The following is a 17,658-nucleotide window of genomic DNA, read 5'->3' as shown; positions in this document are numbered from 1 at the left end:
CAATTTTTTAATTGGCCAAAATATATATTTAAAAAATAATCATTGAGGCACGTGGGGGATATTATTCTGTATATTATACAGTTGGTTTGACATCCTGAGATCAAAGGGTCAGGGAGCATAATGATTGACATCATTCACTCAAATGGTTGAAGCGCATTATAGGTTTGTATTTTGAATGTTGAATATTAAACTAACTTAATGTCTCTATGAAAGGAAGGGCACTGAGGAAGCGATCTGCCCCAAACGTCTGTGCCGTAATAAAGTGACATTGTGTGATCAGAGTGCTGTCCGTTTATATTGTCTGATAAATTAATATTGTATGATCTCGTGAATTTACACATTAACAGAGTCGGCAATTTTCTGCCAGCATTCCTTCCTGGTTTTTGCTGCAGCATCAGAGTTGCTTTTGGCCTGGATGATGTGTTTGAATTCTTCATATTGTTGAAGAATAATTGTCTGCTCCTCCATGGTAAAGTAGTCTGCTCTGCAGGGTTTCTCCATGTTTGTGATTGGTCAGACGCTGCAAACACCACCCCTTTACCCTGCGTTCAATTACCGAGTTGATATCCAGCTTCGTAGTACAGCTTATCCTAGATTGCGAATGTCTGGGTAAATCAACCCAGGTAACGGAGAGATATCCCGGGTATGTTAATCCAGCTTCGTAGTACAGGCCTCTGGTCTGAGCCTATTCTGAGTCTGGTCTGTCTGCCTTAGTGTACTGACCCTGAGCTCCTTTTTGAACTCATCACACCCATCTCTTGAGTCCTCATCCTTATCAACCAGTTTTGTCATTTTCAGTGATTTCTGATGTTCTTAGGATTTACGCTCCATGTTCTAGATGCATGAGCAGAAAGTGCAGTACTCCCGTTAGAATTCTAACTCTGTATAACAACAATGAATTTATTTATTTTATACATAATCATAATTGTTGGGTTCTCCCATATTCATGATATCAAACAGCAACCTCTTCTTGTAGGTAATATTTCCATTTTCTTAGCTGTAATCTCTGCTGTATAAACACTGTTACAGCTGATCAATGGCTTCTTCTGACAAGCTGCAAAAGTCTCAGGCTTGTAGGAAATCTGTATATTAAAGGCTGCTTACAGATATGTTGTATGTGTATATGTAAATGATAAATACAGTGGAGTGAACAATACCTTGTACTTTTGAGTAAAGTCAGACTGGGCTGGATTGTTAGTCATTTTTTAAATGGGATTTATAAATGAGGTTTCTCTATCAGAATGGACAGAAGTGATGCCATAACTATGAAAATAAGACCCAAATTATATATATATATAAAAGATCCAGTAAGTGACCTCCTGTGTTATTTTGACTGTTTCTGGTGGGTTCTTCATTCATTAACAAAAATGAATCATTCAACTCTTTCAACACCTGTAAACTACCAAAGGGAGTAGATCTTATATTTCATCAGTGCGAGGTTGATACTATCCACTTCTCTACCAGGTCCAAAATGTATTGGGTGCTAAACCATGAACATCTTAAATAGCAAAACAATGAATACATTTAGAAAAATAACAAAAAGGATACGAAACAAAGACAAACAGAAATGAGGAAATGGTGTGGCGTGACTGTGAAAACTGTGGAGGGGAGGGGGGGGGGGTGTTTGGGGGGAGAAGGGAGTGAAGTAGTGGGCGGGTGTCGAGGGTGGGGGGCTGTGTTATTTATTTCACATATAGACACTTATCACTTAAACTTCCAGTGTTTGCCTTACTTCCGTGTCTCGTGTGACAAGTGTGTGAGGTGATGCATGTTGACAGGGCCTTCAAACTTCAAAGAAAGGACATACCTGTACACTTTATGTGAGTGTCATCATGATCCAAACTGGCATGACTTTGATACCGTTACCAAAGATTATCTTACAAATGTTTGACATTTTCATCAAGTATACAATATAATGTCAAAGTCCCCTCTTTACACTGCAGTGTTTAGGTTGACTGCTAACCCTTTGAGGAGATTCGGGGGGGGGGGGGGGGGGTGTTACTTAGCAGCCAGACATTTCTGTGTTCTCTTTTTTAGGAGCGGCTGAGATTGACACTAAAATGAGAATATCCGGTCCACCTTAAAGGTCAGTCCACCTTAAGTGAGCCTGGTCAGGTTAAGATAACCCATTGTTGCTGACTGTTGGCCTTGAGCAGCAGCATTTATTAACTGACACACTGTAGCCTGTACTGCACATTAACTTACTGCTAACTTTCTCCTTTGCTCTCTGGTCATATTCACCATCACTGTTCTACCACCCACTCAACCACACACTCACTACACACACACATTGCACACTGCACTATTCCTTAAAAGAGCTACACTACTCCTCTGACTGTACCTCTCATGCAAATGTCCTTTGAAGAATGGGGAGAGGGAGGATGACTCAACACTATTCCACAATAATATAGGAAAGTCATTAGTAGCCCATTGATATTAATGATAGTATGACATTTTAGCAGTGTGAATACAGGGGACACGCTGTACAGGAATACTGGCCAGCAACTGGAACAATAACCAGCATCAACCACACATGACATGACTGCAGCATCTATGATGTCCCCTCAAACTTGTATTTATATTTGTCAGAATGTTCTGAGGCAGATAGTAGCAGTATTGAGGTTTGATACCAGGTTCTCTAATTACTGGAGTCAAAAGATTCAAATTTGGGCACATTTTAGGAACTCCATGGAAAAGGAAACTGCAATAACCACTGTAGTGATGACTGTAATAGACTAAGATATCTGTCAGTCAAGCACAGCCGCCCCAAAGCATATGTCTCTTAATCCATAAGTTAAGTGAAATCAACTAATAACGCACTTAGTCCTCATGAACATCCCTTGCCTTTATATTTTGACAAATACTTTTTAAAAGAAACTGACCAATACTAGATTTTTGAGGTTGAGAGTTAAAACAATTTCTGTACTTGTATCTAAATGACCTCCAACATATATTTATATAGCATTTCTCTACTGAAATTTCTTGTTAATTGCTAATATCTGGCCCAGCAAAATGTGTCAGTCTAGTTCAACTTTCTGAACAAATTTCAACCGTTAGATTTTTTTTGGAACCAGAACCTCGTGGCCACTAGAGTTACAGCATCATAAGGCATTAGTGGTAGTTTTCAGTTGACAAACTGATGCCAAAACCCAAAACTTGAATCATGTCATATAAAGACAGCAGTGTACCTGTTCTATAGGTACCAAAGTCATGTTTGTGGTATCATGACAGCACTGGTCCTGTATGTTGTGTGTGTGTGTGTGTGTGTGTGTGTGTGTGTGTGTGTGTGTGTGTGTGTGTGAGCGTGTTAACTGAACTAGCATTGAAGTTGATTTATTCTGTACCTCTATTCTCTAACGCACCACACCTGACTGTGTGTGTGTGTGTGTGTGTGTGTGTGTGTGTGTGTGTGTGTGTGTGTGTGTGAGAATAATAGTGCATGTAAGAGACAGCTGCGGTTTGACTGCATGTATGCCCGAGTCCACTGCATGTGTGTGCGTGTTTATGTGAAGGAAGGGAGAGAGTGTTTGTGATGAGTTGTAAGAGCTTCTAGCTGCACTTGCAGGACTTGACCTTCATATTGGAAAGCTGCTCTATTTTGGGGGTCTTGCCAATGTAGTAGAGGATGGTGAGAGGCTCCAGGTCCTGGGAGACACAGCAGGGTGATGCTGATGCTTCAGGGTTGATGGTGTTATACAGGCCTAACACCTGAGAACACAAGAATTACAACCATGAAAACAAATCTGACTTAAAGATAAAGATTTCAGAGTAACCCAACAAGATGTTTAAACCTTTGACCCTCTCAGCCATACAGTACCTTGGAATGCTGGGTGTCTGCACTCCACAGATATGGACAGGCCCCTGCGCAGAAGTTGGCCTCGTAGCCTTTGGGCTCATGAATCCACCTCCAGCCCAGGTCCTTCTTAAAATCGATGTAAAGTGACCGTAAGCAGCAATTGTCCTGAACATTTCTGCAGATTATACAAGAGATGAAGAAGACAGGTGAGTTGTAGTGAAGCAGACAGACAAAAACTTCTTCTGCTCCTATCTGACTTTTAAACTGACAGTGTTGAACAGTCTGAGTTCTCTGAATATTGCAACTTTTACTCATCAATGCTGAGGCCAAGAGCTAGCAGGTAGTTGAAATCAATCATTCCCATGAGTAATAATAATATCAAATCTTAAACGTCCAGGTTAATCAAACTTATTTAGAAGAGAAAACGAAGGTGAGCAGTAAAATAAAATGGTCTGTTCTAAACATCCAGTGTTTACAGTCCCACTTCCTGCTTATCTTTGACCCTCTGTAGCCACTGTAGTTGTGAGTGCACTTTTCCTGTGTAATGAGGTACTATCAGCAACATGCAGGCAGACTTCCTACTTCAACTTTGGCCTAGACTTTTGCTGCCTGACACAAAGCTGACAGGTCACAAAGTTTCAGGCCATTTCATTATGTGAAGCTTTAAGATTGGGTCGGATTTGGTTATTTTCAAAAGTAACTTATTAAGAAATGTCTTTCTCTCTCTGACTGTGCCAACCATCTGCGTCCTGCAAACAAGAAAAAGAGTGCAGCCAATACATTACATTAGCCTGGCGAGCTTAATGAAATAAAACAAAAGCAGAGCTTCAGGCCTTTGATTGGGTTCGAGTCTCAAATTTGGCAGTAGCAGTGGGTGTTTGGGGGGCTTGGATAGAGATGTGGGTATGGGCCTTTGTTTTGGTCCAAGTTTTAGGCAAGTGCAGAAGTCTGCTTTGACCTGCTGTGCTTACTGTAGTTGTGCACTTTCAGTTTTTGTGTGCAGTGAGGGCTTTCTGGAAAGTGAGCACACCCTCTGAATAAAGTGCTTGTAATGTATGAATAGATCCTTACTGCTTGTATGAGAATAAAAAGACTGATGAGTAATATTATAGTGGCACACAGTACATGTAGCACTATATCATTTTTATCACTTGTCTGAGCAGAGAAATTCTTCCAGTACTGTGTAGGAAGATTTTACTCCGTAGCCTATAAAAGTTGTAATGAAGCCTACCTCACTCAGCCTTCAGCAGGCAGCCACCACACAACGGAATTTCATTACTATGGCTTTCCATGGAGACTTTTATGCCTATAGACACAGACTGTTTCTGTGTGTTGTGTCAACACAATGGCCATTTAATGCAAATAGCAGGACAATGTGCCACTATCCAAGAAAGTCTGACAAACTGTTGCCATGGAGAAAAAGCTCATAATCATTGACACTGGATTTTTTTGCTTATATGAGCCAAAGTGTCAGAGCCTATGTGCAAATATAAGGGCAGCATTTGGCTGCTTATCATTAAATAAAAACTGCTGTTAACAGCTCAAATTACAGGAGCAATTAAGTATGATTTCTGACACCTAAGGGCCTCGTCTGCTAATTACATGCTGTATTGAACAAGTCTGGTCTAATTCCAGTTCAGTACCTGGAGCAGTAGGCAGCGTCCAGGGCTCTCTTGGATCGATGGTTCTTGTGCTGGGACTGGGACTCCAGCCTGTATGAAGGCAGCAGCATGAGGAGAAGGTGTGGAGCCCGAGTGCTGTGCCGCCGCTTCTTAAATACCTTCAGGTCACCACCAGGGATGAAGCTGTCATCAATACCTGGAATCAGGACAAGAGAGATCAATCAGCGGCATGTTACTACATGTATTAGTGTGAATGGCAAGGAGATTAAAAGGATATTTAATGAATTCAGAAGACTAAATATGTATTAATATGCTTTTAAGGAAGAGGAACCAGGGGCAGGTCTGACCTGCCAGTGGTCTCAACCTCAAGCTCTATTTTTTATTCTTCAGAAAAATAAGGTAAGTCACTTTTCATGTGTACAATCAAGTGAATGAATGCTTTTCTGGAGAGCCTTATAAGCTCCAGCTATGCTAGAGGCTCTTTAAGGCTGCAGCTAAGCACAGTGACTTTGTTAGCATAAGCAAAGTTATTAGACAAAGTGGAGCTGAGGCTGATGGGGATATCATTAGTTTTGCGGTATTTGGTCATGAACCAAAGAGTTGAATAAATAAAAGTTCTGACCAAATTATGGCGGTAGATACAAAATGAGGGTACCACCAAAGCCAAAGAAGATTCATCCTCTGGGGACCACGTATATAAACAACATGTGTCAAATAGATTTGGATATATTTCACTGGATAGGTAAAAACTATCCAGTCATAGCACCAATACATCTAAAGTCATTAATATGCATCTTCTGGAGTGCAGTGGACCAAACCACACCAGTAGTGCAGCCAAAAACATTTACTGGTTAAAACACATTTACTCATTCTAAATAGAACAGCTTAGAGTTTTGACTGCTGGTTGGAAAGAAAAAGGCCACAATAAACCTGTCTGTTCTAAACACTAACATCATGAACTTTAACCACTGAAAGCATAAAGCTGGCAATATTTTTAATAATTCTTGTCAACAAATCTTATGTGTAGACTCAAGCCTAACAAAGTGTTATGTGTGTATCCAAAGCCTGATATATCTTATTATATCTGTGCCATAAAGCGCCATTAAAATATATTAGTGTTTAGTTTAACTGGCGTTTATTTTGACTCATTTCCACACAGGAGAAATACTGCTGCTGGAAATACTCACTAGACCACCACATGTGGATTCATCTGCTGCTGACAATAGTCCCCAACAGACACATGTGAAGCAACACTTTACAGTTTCCTTTGAATGCTAGCAAAGCCTTTCTCATCTGAGATGTAACTCACCATTAATTATGAAGATATGGTGAGATACTAAAGAATAATCTACAACTGAAGTGAACCTGACCTCCCATATCAACAGTGAGCAGGAGTTTAGCTGGACCTATAGATTTCATTATGATATAAACAACCTTAAACCAAGTCAAGTAAAACATCCTCTAGTAATCAACTTAATAGAATACATGAGCTAACAGAACACTTTAAAATTTACTCCAACTTCTTGGAGTGAGAAAATGTGCCTAAAACCAGTTCAGCCCATTTGGTATGATTTATCACTTGTATATTATCAAGAAGGAAATACACATACATGGAGGTTTAAAAGCAGAGTTCATATGTGTTGTGATGTTTGGTTATAAACTTATTAAATGTGAAATTATGTTAATGGTTTAAGTTTAAGTTCTTTTTTATTTGTCTAAAACTAAGCACTTTATTTAAGAAGCACAATCAAGTTCCGGACCTTCACTTGAGCACATTTTCACAAATTAGACCTCAGTGAATTTGAATACCCCTGGCATACAGCAAAGGAGCCATAAATGCCAGTAATTCATACTCACATATGAATCTGAAGTGAAGTTAAACATGTCAACAACACTGTAGCCTTATAGTTTACAGTCTGTGCTGAACCAAAATATGAAATGCCACCACTACTAATCATCAGCAGATACTTAGACCCTGACATAATGGTTAGTTAAATCCAGGGAACAGGCCACTGATTGAGTGGTTGTGTCCCAACAGCAAACACAAGAAAAACCAGCCTCTCTTTTGGCTTGTAAACCGACAGCTGATTGAGAGGCGTCTCAGAACAGGCACAGTGGTACCACTCACTATGCTTATTTACTCCTTTATACAGTCCAAAACCAGGAGCAGGATGTTTTATGACATGACTGAGCTGTTTTATATTCTCAATAGAAACCAATCGACCCACAGAGGTAAAGACACAGAGTATCATTGAGAGATGGACTAATACATTGTTGGTTTTGGTATTTTCATAAGATTTGTTGACAATAAGAAAATATAAAATAACACCAGGCTAATCCTTTAATATTCCCTAACAATTTTTCGAATCAAATAACCTGCAAACCGTGCCTCCAGCTCCTCACTCTTGTTGGGAATAATGAAGTTATTTGATGGTACAAATGTGCAGCATGGGCAGTGCAGGCTAATCTTGAATCCACTGTTTCTGTCTGTGGAGAGAGAAAAGTCATGTTACAATATAGTACATCTAATAAGTGATAATAACTGACTACAGGAACATGCACTCACCTCTGTGGTTCAGCCATTCACTCACTGCCTCTGTCACATCAAAGGAAAGCCATTCCCCGTCCGTCTGTGTTCGTACAACCTTGCTGTCAATATATCTCTGTGTTGGGGACGTCAGGTCTTTGTGTGCTAAAATCTGTGGACAACAGAGGCACAAGAGGAACGTGTGAACAAATAACAGATATCAGCACTAAGAGGCTTAAAAAAACATTGTTCATGGTCTTTATGGTAAATTGTAAATAGACTGTACTTATATAGCACTTTTCTAGTCTTTTTGACCACTCAAAGCTTTAACACTACATGTCACATTCATCCATTCACACACATTCATACACTGATGACAGGAGCTACACAGGGTACCAACCTGCTCATCAGATGGAGACCAACATTCACACATATTCATGCACCACTGGCGCAGCACAGCCATCGGGAGCAGTTAAAATACTTGTGTTGTGTTGAGTTGTGTTGACCACAGTCCTTCCAACAAATCATCCAAAGTTGATGGAAAGGTCTTTTGTAATTGAGTATTTTCTGATTTTCTGGTGCCCCTATTAGCAGCCCCTATTAGGTGTTGATGTGTGCCTTAAAAAACACAATAGCACCTCTTTGGTTAATGTTTGGTTAGGTTTAGTCACCTAAAACTACTTGGTTCATATACAGAAAGATGGTTAAAAACGTACTGCAGGCCGGAGACAGGATACTAACTAATATACTAAATCTGTTTAGTCAAACTTGGACATTTCTTGCAAACATCCACCTTGACCTACTCCCTAAGAGATTTTAAAACATCCACCCTGACTTTATCATCCTCTGAGCAGGCCTGTTCATGGACCCATTAAGGCCCATTTAAGCTCAAGGTACGTACGAAAACGTCCTTTTCAAACAATGTTACCATCACTGCTCACATACTTCCATGCATCCTTTACGTTGACATGGATGTTAACCAATACATCCACCAGGGGGCAGCACAGAGTCAAAAGTTTATGACAACAACAAACTCAAAAACAAACATGGCGACTGTGAAGGAGATATTGATAATGTTCCTCTTGCATAAAAGACAAAAACTATATGTTTAAAGTTTCTAACCAACTCACACAACCTTTCCTCAAATAGTTCCTCCATTGTTATTTCTTCTTCGTGTCTCACTAGAGCTACGTATCGAGTAGTGACACTAACACTGCCCCCTATGGTTTCCGGTGGTACTGCTCCGTTTGGTCCGTATCTGTAAGCTTTATACGGACAGAAGGCTCCGTCCGTATCCGGATCCGTATTTAACGTTGAGCATAAATGGGCCTTTAGTGTAGCGCCCTTCTCTCTCAGAATGAATCAGAGTGTGTGCTAGTTAAGGATGAAATTAAGGTTGAAATTAATTTGCCTGACATTTGTATACACTACTGAATCCACCACCTAAATATATATCTTGATGGACTGACAGCTGTAATTAAATGCTGTCTAATTCAGTATCTACATGTTTAGAAAGCAGAATGTCATCGAAATTCAGCAGATATTAATGATGTTTCTGAATAGATGCCCGGATGATATTTCAGTATTATTCGATGTCTCTATATTTGTATGCCTGCATAGTCATAACATAACACACAATACATCAACACAGAAGAGACACAAGCAGCAACAGTAGCCTTGGAGGACTGCTGGTTGAAGCATCAGTTGAGGTCTAGCAGCCTGCTCTTTTCTCTCTGATTGATTGGCCAGGTCTGGGAGGAGCAGTGAGAACGGAACCAGATGCTGGACAGACCTCTGTTATTCTGCAGTCTTTCAGAACCATGTGTTTACGTTGGCTCATCTCAGCCTAATGTGTAAAACACTATTCCTACTGCTTTAGCTGAGATCTCCTGTTTGGGCCGGTGTGGCAACCCTGACAGACGACACAGTGAATCTCAGACACAAACAATAGATCATTGGGAGAAGCTGGAGATGTTAAGAACTTTGATGAGAGGGAAAATGAAGCTAAGCATATGCTATGAGCTTCACAGACAGATCTTAACCTAGCTGAACAACTCTCCACCACCATCAAAGCCCCACATGAGGAAAAACCTTTTGGAAAGGTCTTTAACAAGGATCACAAAAAAATCTTCTATTGATTCTTTTCTTCTGTCACCTGTCTGTATGCTCTACTTAAATTTGCACAAAGAAGGCTTCAAATGGCAGTGAGAGGTAATGTGAATAGTTTGAAACCTTAACCTAAAAATTTGAATAAAATGTCATGATAAAAAACATTTTGTATATATAGTCATTCCATAGTCATTGTGTTAACATTCAATAACTACTCATCATTTTCATTGTTAATGGTGGACTCCTGCATTACTGTTTGTAGTTATAAATCCTGTCATTGTCACAGTTTTGTTAAGTTACTGTTGATGCAAACCTACCATTTACTACTGCTGCTGCTTCACATTAAAAGCATTCAATTATTGAAACAAAGGGTTGCTTTTATTGTGAAGTAGCTACAGGAAAACAATGTATTTGTCGTCAAGGTTGGCTCACGATCATCAATAATGCATCTATAAAACAAGTCAATGTTTTTTTCAGTGAATCATATTATAATATTGCAAGGAGCATTTACACACTGAGCTGTTCAGCAAGGTCAGCAGAATTCTATGACTTGTGGTATTAAAATGTATTAATAAACACATAGTAGTATCATCCTTAATCATGGTCGATTAGTTACAAAATTTAAATTTTATTTATAAATGATTTTAATCAAGTTGTTTATTTGTAGTAGTAGTTTGTTTTGTAATCTTATATTTTAATGTTTTAATGTAAACAGCAACTATTTACAGTTTTACCTCATATGGAACCTTGTAAATATGGTGCTTCAATTTAATGTAAAAAGTAAAAAAAAATAAATCTTGTGCATCACACCTTTACTGTAGGTCTCAGGAGTTATTTGACTGTAAGATCTATAGATACATATCCAGGATATTTATCACAGCACAGTAAAAACTCCACCTTAGAGGATGAAATATTTCTAGATGAGGTGTTACGTTTTACTATGTATAGACATGAATAAGTGTGTGTGTGTGTGTGTGTGTGTGTGTGATGGATGTGTATGAGGTGGATATTATGGGATCTCCCTCTTTGTACCGGCCTGTCCCTTCCTCCCTCACACATTTACAGCGCTGTGTTTGCGTGAGAGAATCTCCCTGTTTGGAGCTGTGTTTAGCCCAGCTGTCATCCCCTTGTCTGGATGTAAACATAGCATGTGAACTGGCTGGTGCAGACAGGCTGACAGACAGCCAGCCTAGGGTGACTACAGGGCCAAATCACTAACCTAAATTCTTCATTGGGTTAGAAACACTACAATAATCCACAGAGCCTTGTGAACAGCACCACACTCACATTTAGAAAGTGCATTAGAGTTCTTATTCTAGTTTTCTAGATGTAGCATTTCTGTTTTATTTTCTTCTTCTTCTGGTGCTCATAATTCTGTGTTATTAATGCACACAGCCCTTCCTACAGTTTACTGCCAATCAAACACTATTATTAAAGCTTTTCTTTGAAATCTGATGAAGCTTGACTTTCTGTAAGTGCCTGAAGCCACAGTAAGTGTGTCTGTCACTGCTCATGCTAATTACTGTATCCTGTACATCTTTTCTTCTAAATATACATTACACACTCTGTCATTCTGATGATCTCATCAGTGTTTTTCATAGAAACATAGAAACAGCAGTATCATGGGTAATATATAAATCCTTTAGGTTTAAATGATTGCTGTCAATTTATTTTTCATGTCAGCTGACATTACTATGGAGAATAAGCCAGTCAGAGGCACAAATCAGCAAAATCATAACACACTGCAGTTGAGTATAAAAAAGTCATCATTTTCTGACCCAGAATGTGATTTCAGCTGTTGAACTTTAATCAGCTTTCTACAAAGTGTCAATGATGTATTCTGTATATCAGTTCAGCCATCATTGGGTTGCTGCTTTACAAGAACTCTCTTTATCTACTGTAGCTAGCTAGAATTAGTGAATTCATTAATTTGTTGATCGACAGAAAATTGATTGGTACCAATTTTTCAAGCAAAAATCTCAATGATCTGGTTTCAGTTTCTCCAATTTGATTTGATGTTTTTATGTTTTTTTTTAATTATTAAGAAAAAGAATGAGAAGATTGCTTGAAATAAAAACAATAGCTTTATCCAGCCCTAACCCTCTACTCAACCACCTAACACCAGTGGGCCAGTATGTAGAGTTTTTACAACATTCCAAGTCTGCACTTATAAATATTAGTAGCTTATTAATAAATGGATTCTGGTCCAGATGTTGTGCAGCTGTTTTCCAGAGGGTAAGTGGTCAAAGAGTCAGTTTGGACTTCTTGCTGTTGAATGAATGAATGTAATCTAGTAAATGATTAATGACTCATTAATAAAGCCATTAGTCACAATTCATGAATTCTTTATGAAGAGTTCCCTGTTAGATATTAGCTGTGTTCATCTTTTGAACTTACAATTCAACAATAAGATTTTCATGCCCATCTGATTATTCATGTGCTCCAACTTTCTAATAACGTATAAATGTATATTTTTATTTCATTTTCACTCAAAAGTAGTATCAGCTCTCCTTGCTTGTGTGTGTGTGTGTGTGTGTGTGTGTGTGTGTGTGTGTGTGTACCTGGTATAGCTCAATGCGCTGCTCAGACACACGGGCCCCGGGGTTTTGAAGACGGAAGATCCTGAGCTCAGCCTTCACCAGGTTGGAGGCGTTCTTTTCCATGGAGGACACATCAAAGGTTAGCCACCTGTAGTAAGGGCTGAAGTGTGTAGGAGAGATGACATCTGAAACAAAAGAGAGAGAGACAGGTGATTTCTAGGTGCTGAGAAAAGTCAAAGAGTCACTCTGACATGAAGGCAGTAAGCTCATGTTCGTATCTAAGTGATCTACAATGAAATGCTTGGATCAAAATAACAAGCACAACAACTGTGATGACTGATTTTATGTAAAAAAACAGAAGCAGATTGTCCTCTTCACATGAAGCTGCAGAAATAATAAACTCATATAAAATGTTTGGTAGACAGTACATGTGCATTTATATCAGACAGGTATACAATGTGATATAAAGTAGAGAACTGAAGTTAATCCTCACTTTCATCATTGCTTGTGTTCCCAGCTTTCACTGCAACACATTTTTGCTTTCAACTCTTTCTGAAAAGTTGAAATATGATACTGAACCTCTCTGATTACACTATAATGTGAAACAGTATATTGTAGTTGACAGTACATGCTAAATTAGAGCACTCTGTTATGTTAGTGGTAAAAAAACATTTAAAGACAAAACAATTACTATGATGATTTGTTGAACTATGCATTCAATCCCATTAGGCTTCAGGACAACACATGATGTTGGCTACTGTTTTCTAAATGAACCAAATGAGCCATGAACTAAAACATGAACTAAATGCATTTTGCCACTCATCATCATGTTATAGTGTAAGCCAACTGTCCAACTCATTTTTTCTCATTTAAAACAGGCTTTTTATTCAGAAAGGCTTTTTACTGTTATTACTTTCTTTATGTTTCTGTGTTCCATGGTTGGATAACCCTGATGACATCAGTATGACATCATCAGGGTTACCCTTCTTCACAAAGCTTGGGTCAAAGAGGACATTATACAACTGTTTTCTCAAGCAAACTGGTATTGAGATGTCAAATCTGGGGAGTATTCCTTTAACCCTTTACATACTGTTCATATTCTGACTCATAATTAGTCACCAATTCACACCAGTTATAAATAAATGTTTGATTCATCCTTTCACAATCACTATTTTATGGTCCAGGAGAATGTTTTACAGAATATGATGAATTGAATTTTTAAAATAAACAAATGATAAACACAGCTCTCAAATGTAAAATAAATAACTAAAACACACTAAAACAAAAGAGAAGAAGCAAAGAGTGCAAGTGAGATTCAGAAAACCCCCCAAGAAGGAATCTCATATCAGTATGCATTGTCAGAAAAAACAGAAGTCATGTGATCCACAAATAAGCAAACAAGCAACAGCGAGATCTATGTCAAAGTAAAGACATAAAAGGAATGGAATCCTGTAATGCTAAATATTCCTACAGGCCTCAGACTTTTATTGTGAAAGGCAGTGCATTGGAACCCTGACACCCACACACACACTCCCTCAGTACAACAGCAGCCATGCACAGTAGCAAGCAGCACAATCCCTCTCACACACTACTTAGAACCATGTGTGTGGAAGTGTTTGACAGACGCTTACACAGGACCGGGGTGACACGAGCAGCACTGACAGCCATATGTGTTGCCATGTCTGACAGATGCTCCGGAACACACACACACACACACACACATGTAACAACGTAATACTGGAAACCATGTGTGCGGTGAAGGAGTGTTTGACAGTGTCCCACAGCACGGTGAATTAGGAGGCCTGGAGGTCTTAAATTGATGGCTGTAACGTAAGGCAGAAGCCGGGGATTAGTAAGACACTGTGGTTTGTTTAGAGAGAGTATACAACCACAGCAACCAGCGAGACAGATGGACTGGGACCAGCTGAGAGAGGCACACACACACACACACACACACACACACACACACACACACACACACACATACACAGAGAGAGAGGGAGAGAGAGAGAGAGAGAGAAAGAGAGGGGTTTTTTTGCACTATTTTTTCAATATGGTTGATTACACTCAGTTTATTATGACATTAAAATGCCCTGATCTGTTTGTATGTGTATTATTTTTGCCAATAGTTCTTCAAATTTTGACAAAATCATACTTTATCTGCAACCAACAGTCTAAATCTGATGTGTGTAGTTCTGTACACATATCTTCAGTGTGCATGGAAGCAGTAAGTTGTGATGATGTGTATGATGTGATGCTAACTGTGTCAGTTAATACAGAATGGTAAAATATAATTAGTGCACACAGTCACCTGTTTTGGGGCACATCTCTACTTCCTCCATATTTGTGTGTACCAGCATTTGCAGGCTGGGAAATGAAAGTCTCATCATCTTACTGGCTGGTCAGGAGCCAACAGTGATTTATTAGCTGGGTGAGCCAGTGCTATGAAAGTATAGCCATACTGTTATAACATCAGCAGAGGATTAATATGAATGGGTCAAATGCAGGAAGAATGCTCATTCAGTAAAACTGCCTGTGAAGGACATAGTATATTATTCTTTGAATGTGTCACCTGTCAGTCACTTGATGCTCTGAACAAGCTAATTACAATCATTTTTATTCGCCTGATGTGAAAAGGTTTCATACTGAGTGGATTTGAAGTGTCTATGTGAGAGACTAGACAGCAGAAATCCACTGCAGCACAAGGATTTACTGTCTGATTCAGCTTCTGACTGTTTGTCCAGCCAGCTCTCAGGATTCTCACAGCCACCTGTGAAATACCTCTGTACTGCTCTCTACTGCTGTTTTTCAACATGGCTGTCTGCAGACTGTCCATCTCTCTCACCATCTATACTTACAGATTTTAAAGCAATGGGACAGCTTTTTAAATTCTTAATCTTTATATGTTTCATCAAATGTACTCTACCTACTGTAGGAGTTGTCATGTACGACAGTCATGAATCTCCCTAAAACCAATATTTTGTTTTTCATGATTCCTCTGTCCACCTTTTCCATAAACCACTGATCCTGCTCTCACACACCCTGAACATGTGTCCTGTATATCACAGTGCTGACAAACATTCACACCGACAGACAATTTAGATTCTCCACACTGTAAAAATGGCTCTGAAATCCACAGTCATTTACTGTGTTTTTGCACAGTTAATAAGTGTGAGTAATTGTACAGTATAGTAGTGAGTACAGGCAGAGGGAACCCTTAGGGCCTTCCAGGCCTTAAGAGAAAAAACCATATCAGCATTTAAATGTTACATGTCAGCTCTTTGATTTAATTACCGTAAAATCTGTGTATAAGACACACCTTTAACATAATATTTTTTCATTTAAAAGTGGGGGATGTGTCTTATACAGCAGTGTGTCATATTCACCAGCAAAATACAGAGAGGTTGGGGTCTGGATATGATTATAGGTCTGTAAAAGGCTGGCTACACTAAGAACAATAACTGTAACAATAACTATAACTTTAATCATAATGATATGAGCATCCACACTTATGAACTATAACATCCTATAAACAGCAGTGTCATCAGCTAATGATGATGAGTAGATAGACTATTGATGACCTGTTAATTCTGTATGCTGTACAGAAAAATGATTGTGTGTTGATCAGAAGTATGTCAGACACTAGTTGCAGTGATGTTTCAGTATTTACACAGTGTGATGTGCAAGAGTGTGACTAATGTGCAGTAGTCTATTTACACACAGCAACAGCTCTGATGAAGTGTTTTTGTGACTCAGTGAGCAAACAGCTACACACTATATTAAAGTAAAGTTATCGTGTTCTTTTAAAAGGTTTAATTAAAACTCAGCCTAACCCCAACTTGGTGTGAGTTAATATAGGCTTACTGGTCCAGTTCAGTTAAGCAAATCATTACTGGACCATTAACCATTTCCAGCATGACACCCCCAAAATAGACTGCCTGCAACTTATACACAACTGTAACTTACACTGGTTTTTAAAGTAATCTTATCTCCTATTTTTTTTGTTTTAGCCTCGTTTTCTCTCAAGTCTGCTTCAGAGATTAAAGGGTTACTGTCTCTACACCATGAAAATATATTTATCCAATCAGATTTTTTATGCTTTGTTGTTGCCTCCAGGCAGAGAAAAGCTGGCTCACTCAGTGGTCTGGACTTCATAACTGGGACAGAAGGCCATAGCTCCCATAGCCACATGTGTTTGTTTAGAAAGTGATGCGTGAATTAACCAATTACATTTTGATTTACAGTGAGATGGAGCAAAAATCCTCCCTGTAGAGCTTCCTAAAGGCCAGAGCTCCCCACACACATGCTGTACTTCATCTTGTCTTGTCATGTTGTTTGTTAAATGCTCCTGTTACATCTGAAGAGTTAATAAGTGATCATAAAGACTGTTATGTGGACACATCTGTTAAAGACCGTGTATTCAGACATTTTCTTCTAAACACATTAAATAGGTCATAAATGTATTTCTAAAAAAGGTGTAAAAAGCATTTCAACCATTTAGATTTGAATTGTGGAGCTAGGCTTCACAAACTGTGTTTCAAGATTTCTGTGTTCAGGATTTAGTGGGCGGGTCTGAAAATGATTAGCATAAACCCGCCCCTGCTGCTGTAGAGGTATAAATACATTCAGCACACACTACTACTACTACGTTCTACAGTCAGCTAGTTAGCTGAATTAGCCGCTGAGCTAGCAGCTGAGTTAGCAGCTGAGTTAGCAGCAGAAAGCTCTCAGATGTAGCGTCCATGTTTCTGGTAGAGGTGGTGACTTTGATTGACAGGTGACACTTGGTAGGGGGCGGGGTTTCAGCGGACTCTGCGGGCACTCCCACAGCGTTTGGTAGCAGAGAAAGAGGCTGATTTTTACACAACTTTGAAGCCTAATTTCATATATTTGGTGATTTTTTTAATCATTCAAATTTGGCAGGGTGGTTAACAACACACTTTTCTGTGGTATGTCAAACTCAGAACACATATTTATTCTTACTTTACACGGACTTTAATTGTTTGAAGTGAAATACTGTAACTGCTACCTTCGTCATTTCTCAATGGGATCTTCCATTGTATT

General features: G+C 39.0%; 1 protein-coding gene across 1 annotated transcript; it reads right to left on the bottom strand.

The window, feature by feature from the left end:
• Positions 1-3,451: 3,451 nt before the first annotated feature.
• Positions 3,452-12,859, bottom strand: tgfb2 (transforming growth factor, beta 2). The gene is made up of 6 exons (XM_053326316.1): positions 12,616-12,859; positions 7,985-8,117; positions 7,795-7,905; positions 5,440-5,614; positions 3,818-3,971; positions 3,452-3,708 (listed from the first exon to the last, which is right to left on the bottom strand). Exons 1-6 carry the CDS (start codon positions 12,715-12,717, stop codon positions 3,550-3,552), a joined length of 834 nt encoding a protein of 277 aa, XP_053182291.1. The 5' UTR covers positions 12,718-12,859; the 3' UTR covers positions 3,452-3,549.
• Positions 12,860-17,658: the final 4,799 nt, after the last annotated feature.

The sequence above is a fragment of the Scomber japonicus genome, chromosome 10 (genome assembly GCF_027409825.1).
Source record: "Scomber japonicus isolate fScoJap1 chromosome 10, fScoJap1.pri, whole genome shotgun sequence".
Classification (NCBI taxonomy): Eukaryota; Metazoa; Chordata; class Actinopteri; order Scombriformes; family Scombridae; genus Scomber; species Scomber japonicus.
This window is presented reverse-complemented; position numbering and strand designations above follow the sequence as displayed.

Excerpts from the sequence above, each read along its gene's own strand:
- tgfb2 (XM_053326316.1), bottom strand. The coding sequence starts at position 12,717 with ATGGAAAAGAACGCCTCCAACCTGGTGAAGGCTGAGCTCAGGATCTTC. Across the intron at positions 8,118-12,615 it reads AGCGCATTGAGCTATACCAG|ATTTTAGCACACAAAGACCT; the intron begins GTACACACACAC and ends TGTTGTCCACAG. Across the intron at positions 3,709-3,817 it reads CAGACACCCAGCATTCCAAG|GTGTTAGGCCTGTATAACAC; the intron begins GTACTGTATGGC and ends TTGTGTTCTCAG.